We start from the raw sequence: 6,015 nt of genomic DNA, 5'->3' as shown, positions 1-6,015 counted from the left end.
CTTCCTTCCTCCTGGAGTTCTTTTTGGTATACTACCATGGTTCACTCCTCCCTCTGATCCATGGGGGTCCTCCTCGCTGTGTTTTAATGATCTTCTTCTCTGGCCCATCAGCCAATGAGGGGAAGGTGTGGATGATCAGCTGTGGAGCCGATAAGAGCGTCTACTTCCGTACAGCGCAGCAGGTGAGCACAGCAGCAGGTAGAATAGCTGTGAGTGTCGGTACACCATCCAGTCAGTATAGTCAGAGGGTTTTCCTCCTCTCTCTCAGACGAAAGAAGGTTTGGAGTTCACACGGGCGCATCACGTTGTCAGGAAGACCACCCTGTATGACATGGATGTGGAGCCAACCCGGAGATACGCCGCAGTTGGATGTCAGGACCGCAAAATCAGGTAGATCATCATCATTAGACATGGTGGATGTGTTCTAGAATGATGATGATGAAGAAGAGCTTTTGCCTCATCTGTTCTGCAGAATCTTTAACATTGCCAATGCCAAACAGAAGAAGGTCTACAAAGGTTCTCAGGGCGAGGAGGGGACGGTCATCAAGGTATTTATCTCTTGGGTTCCATGACAACATCTCATGGAACCACTGATCTCTACTTATTCACTGGATGCTTATAGGCCGATAAAAGTGAAATTACCTGCCGCCATTTTGGTTCTCCCCACTCTCATGGAGTCGCGCCATAAAAAGGCCTCCCTGTGTTGCATTTGGCTGTAAAATAGGAAGAATCTGTCTGCACAAACACAGCATAACAGTATATATCACAATGTGCAAATAGAAAATACTGCACCATTATCCGACATGTACTTGTAATTCAGTCTTGATGTAAAATATTTGAATTTTATGTAATAAAATTACATGTACATCATCAATTTAGTGCATCGTCAGTGTCCTGTCTGGCAATTTGGCAATAAGAATAATTGTCTTGATGCCAAAAAGAGCCCAACATAAAATGCTTTATTATAATTATGCAGGGAGTTTTACAGTTTATATGGACACTGCAATGTAAGTAGAGCAGAAAAACGGAAGAAGAAAAAGAAAAAAAAGAGAAAAGTAGAAAGAAAGAGGAGATATGGCTATTTTTTTACATGTAAATGTAAATCTTTTTATTGTCCCACAATGGGGAAATGATGAAATGATGGTGTGTGGTGTAGTGTAAAGGGGGTAAAGAGGGGCAATCAGTCTCTAATGACCTCCTCCCCATCAGGAATCGTGAGGTCAGGAGAAAATCTAACATGCTTGAAATCCAGGCAGTTGTAAGGTGGTAGTGGGCAAATCGCTCAGTGCGCAAACAAGGATTCTTCTTCTTCTTCCTTTCAGAGGAAAACGCAGCAGCATGGAAGGGTTGCAATGAGTGAAATGGAGTTCTTTCTGTAAAATTGACCATAGTAGCCACCTTTGCTGAGCCAGGTAGATCTTATCAGAGCGTTGCAGAGTGAGAACAAACATGATGAGGTGGGAACTTTTAAACCCTGCAGTTTCATTGTACAGTGTGAGCTGTACTGTGTGCAACGATTGAAAATATCGTATAGTGTATGCCCGGCTTAAATTACCTTTACCATAAACGACAGTAATCTACTGATGCTATGAAACATTGACACTGGTGTCAAAGTGATGAATTTATCTTTATTAAAAAGTCTTCAGTCCCCCTGAACATGAGAACATCATCATTGTTCGATGCTGTAGCCCACGGATTGTTTACATTCAGACCAGTCTATCAAGGGAGTACCAATATGGCGGCAGGTGACTTCACAGCACCATGTACTACCTACTGCCTATCAGCAATCCAGTGAATAAATAGAGGTCAGTGCATGGAGCCCTGCGTCACCTTCTCTTCTTTTTCAGGTGCAAATTGACCCATCTGGACTCTACATCGCCACCTCCTGTTCAGACAAGAATGTGTCCATATTTGACTTCTGTTCTGGAGAGCGTGTGGCCACCATGTTTGGACACTCAGGTCAGCGGGACATGTATTCGTCTCTGTTTGTCTTCCACGCCTCTGTTATGTTACAGTGGAGCTCCAACCTCTTCCTGTCTGTGTTCAGAGATCGTAACGGGGCTGAAGTTCAGCAACGACTGCAGACACCTGATCACCGCATCAGGAGACAGGTTGGTCTTCAAACACTTCAGCTGGTCCAGTTTCATCATTGAACTACAAACCTCTCAATCACTAAACCAGAACAGAACTTTAAAGAAGCAGGTAAAGTTATGCTTAGTTTAGGGCTGAAACTAAAAAGTTTCTTCTTTTATTTTTTAATGCGAAATATTTCTATACATTTTACAATTTTGGTTTAATTCCTGCTCCAAGTGGGTCGCTCAGTCAGCTAATGCATATATTAGACTCTCTATACTCTAGGTAATGATTAATCAATTACTAAATTAGTTGACGATTATCTCAATATTTGATTAATCCGATTATTTGTTTCACTACTAGTTTAGTTATGAAATCTTTAATGCTTCTAGAATTATTGAAGGGTTGATCCCCTTTACACTGATACCCCAAATTAAACCAAAGACATGGATGGCCTGCTGACTGGAGGGGCGGGCAGACTGTAGAAAAGCTGCCAGGAGCCCCAAGGTGACTCTGGAGGAGCTGCAAAGAGAAGCTTTCCTCAGGGCAATTCTTAGTTCACAAACCTGGCCTTTATGGAGGACCGGCAGGAAGGATGTAAGTCCTGTTAGCCGTTAGACACAGAAGAGCTGTGGAAGATCTCGCTTCTTTTGGAAGAGACTAGGGTGGCATTCTGTGGGCTGCAAGGGTTAAAGTTTAAGCCCCTGTCACACCATGCTGATTTACGCAGAAGTTACGCTATAGGTTACTCAGAGGTTTACGATAAGCTAGACGCCACGACTGATGAGAAACTGACACTGAACGTCTGTCAACCATCAGATAACTGACCTGGAACTGATGGCCCACGGATGGCAGATGCTGGCATACGGCGGTATGTATAGTGACGTGTGCCAGCGTCCTTCAGCGAGCTCATTATTTATACAAAATGGACCCATAACTTCTCCAACGTATTCCAGGGTTTTGGCCAGATTTTTCGTATGCGAACTGATCTAAATCGTCAAGGTGTGACAGGGACCTTAGCTTCATAAAAAGAAATTATAATTTTAAGAACTTCACTGCAAAAATTATCTAGAGATAAGTAAAGAAATTCCAGAATTAAATGGTTTTATCCTTAATTGGAGCAGGTAAATAAGAATTTCACTCTTAAATTAAGATAATTAGATAATATGCACATGAAGTAAGACAATGCAAAAGATTTTTCTTATTTTAAATGTAAATTGTCTTGTTTCATTGGCAAAGTGTCTCAAATACCTCCTCAATTCAAGAAAGAAATGCATTTATTTTAAGAGACATTTTGCAGAGTCCAGATGGTATGAATAGTTTCCCAAGGTGCTGTTGGGGCTGGTCCTGATGACGCGGTGCCAGCTGACCTTTAGTTTTTTCCCACCAGCAGAAAATGCAGTAATCACTGCATTGCTTTGTTTGTGCAGCTGCATGTTTGTTTGGCGCCTGAGTGCAGAGCTGACCATCAGGATGAGGCATCAGCTGGCCAAACTCCGACCTTCCAGCTCAGTTCCTAACCCCCTCAGCACCTCTGACCAGAGGGCGGTGGAGCCCAGGTAAGTTGGACCTGCTGAGAAATGCTGACAGCTTAACCAAAGAGTTAACCCAAATGTTTAAATAAAGAGTTAACCAAAAGGGTTAATCAAATTGTTAACCAAAGGGTTAACCCAAAGACTTAACCATAAGAGTTAACCATAGGTTAGGGTTCTGTTAACCCTGAATAAGTGGTTAACCCATTGGGTTAAGACTTAACCAAAAAGATAACCAAAGAGTTAACCCAATGGGTTACCCTAAGAGTTAACTAAATGTTTAAATAAAGAGGTAACCAAAAGGGTTAATCAAATAGTTAATCAAAGGATTAACCCAAAGACTTAACCATAAGCTTAGCCAAAGAGTTAACCCAAAGGGTTAACCCAAGGGGTTAACCAAATGTTTAAGCAAAGAGTTAACTAAAAGGGTTAATCAAATAGTTCATCAAAGGATTAACCAAAGAGTTAACCACAGGGTTTACCAAAGGCTTAACCAAATGGCTAACACAAAGGCTTAACCATAATAGTTAACCAAAGGCTTAACCAAAGGGTTAACCAAAGGTTAGGGTTCTGTTAACCCTGAACAAGTAGTTAACCCAATGGGTTAACCAAATGGTTAACCAAAGGCTTAACCAAAAGGCTAACCAAAGAGTTAACCTAAGAGTTAACCAAAGGGTTAATCAAAGAGTTAAACTAAGAGTTAACCCAAGTGGTTAACCAAAGGCTTAACCAAAGAGTTAATCCAAAGAGTTAACAAAAGAGTTAACCCAAGGGGTTAACCAAATGTTTAACCAAAGAGTTAACTAAAAGGGTTAATCAAATAGTTAATCAAAGGATTAACCAAAGAGTTAACCAAAGGCTTAACCAAAGGATTAACCAAAGGTTATGGTTCTATTAACCCTGAACAAGTAGACTATAAAAAATTTAGAAATATAACTTTCAATACATAGACTCTGGCTGTCAGCAATCTATGGGACACATTTCTACATTTGAATTGAACGCTTGTAAAGGAAGAGAAACACTGATACAGCTGAAAGGGAAACCATCCATCCATCCATCCATCATCCATCCATCTTCCATTTATCTTCCAACCATCATCCACCCAGCATGCAACATCCATCATCTATCCAACCAACATCCACCCATCCATCCAACATCATCCATCCAACATCATCCATCCAACCATCATGCATCCAACCATATAACCATCCAACATCCATCCATCCATGGATGGATGGATGGATGTGAAATTGTGTCCATACTAGTGATTGATGATATATTGCTGTTGGCATCTGTATCGGCTGTTATTTGTATCAGCGCCCACCCTTAGAGCGCCCCCACCAACTTTAATCACTAAGATACACCCTTTCCTTCAGGCCCTCAGATCAGCAGATCTTTGCCTTTTCAGATCTGATGTTACAGTCTGATCAGAGTCATGCAGGGATCTGTTCTTTATCACGTGTTTCCTGTCTGATGAGTAGAGCTGCAGTCGCTCCGTGTGTGGTCAACCTGTCATCTGACAGCGACGCAGAGGAAGAAGAGGGAGGGATATCCACAGACAGCCCAGAGGAGATCAAGGGTAAGTTCTTACCAACATGTGAGCCGCTGAATCAGTGGAGTAGACTCCAGCTTTAGTTCTGTTCATCCAGCACGGCCTGTTTTATCGGAATAATCCGATCGTTTCACATGGATCTGTTCTTTTTCCCTCCAGAAGACTCTGATGAGACAAACCGCAAAGACATCAGAAAAGTAAGTGACTACTTCTCATCTAATGAAACTGTGTGACTCAGCCTGATGAACAACCAGAAGAAGCATTTATTCCTGACTTTGACCTTGAAACACAGTGCAGACTGGAAACCAGTAAGATGCTGTTTAACACCAGTGCTCTGACTTGTCAGGAGAGCCAGGCTCCACCCCCTCGCCGCCGCTGGTCGAGGAGGACGGCAAACGCAGACAGTGTGATGACGGTGAAGTCCATGCTGGACCTCAGACTGCTGGACTCCTACGGCCCGGATGGCTGGGAGGAGATGGAGGAGGTGAGGCTGATGGCTCCACGGTCCACACAGACTTCCTGAAACATGACTAGACCGGAACAGTTATATGCTGGTGTTGTCCACTCAGGAGAAGCCATGGAACCCCATGGATACCTCCTGTAGCCTGAGGAGGAGGAGCAAGGACAAGGAGCTGCTGCTTCATCGCAACAGTGATAACCTGCAGAGTACAGTTAGTCTCCAAGTCCCCTCTGTGAGGGTAAGAAGTTCCTGTGATCCATCAGGTTCCATTCGGGTCTACGTTGCCTCAGCAGATCAACCAAACTAAAAAAACAGATCTAAGAAAGCACTGATAAACTGGAACAGCTCGATCAGTCCATTATTAATCTTCTACTGGTGAGAAAAATAAGGTGTGTCTA

The 6,015-nt window shown here is 42.7% G+C and overlaps 1 protein-coding gene across 4 annotated transcripts in view; it reads left to right on the top strand.

Moving 5' to 3' along the window:
• The window catches only part of mapkbp1 (mitogen-activated protein kinase binding protein 1), a 42,674-nt gene that overhangs the window by 25,178 nt on the left and 11,481 nt on the right, over positions 1-6,015 (top strand). For 3 of the 4 annotated variants that reach the window (XM_015374937.1, XM_015374935.1, XM_015374938.1), the window contains 10 exons: positions 112-182; positions 269-390; positions 473-548; positions 1,848-1,959; positions 2,048-2,111; positions 3,504-3,632; positions 5,087-5,184; positions 5,317-5,354; positions 5,504-5,641; positions 5,727-5,855. In XM_015374937.1, the coding sequence (XP_015230423.1) occupies positions 112-182; positions 269-390; positions 473-548; positions 1,848-1,959; positions 2,048-2,111; positions 3,504-3,632; positions 5,087-5,184; positions 5,317-5,354; positions 5,504-5,641; positions 5,727-5,855 (977 nt within the window). The remainder of the gene's footprint in view (positions 1-111; positions 183-268; positions 391-472; positions 549-1,847; positions 1,960-2,047; positions 2,112-3,503; positions 3,633-5,086; positions 5,185-5,316; positions 5,355-5,503; positions 5,642-5,726; positions 5,856-6,015) is intronic. The other variant, XM_015374936.1, reaches the window with a different exon arrangement.

The sequence above is a fragment of the Cyprinodon variegatus genome, unplaced genomic scaffold, assembly GCF_000732505.1.
Source record: "Cyprinodon variegatus isolate N-32 unplaced genomic scaffold, C_variegatus-1.0 Scaffold110, whole genome shotgun sequence".
In the NCBI taxonomy this organism is placed as follows: Eukaryota; Metazoa; Chordata; class Actinopteri; order Cyprinodontiformes; family Cyprinodontidae; genus Cyprinodon; species Cyprinodon variegatus.
The sequence above is the reverse complement of the archived record's forward strand: the minus strand, read 5'-3'. Positions and strand labels throughout refer to the sequence as shown.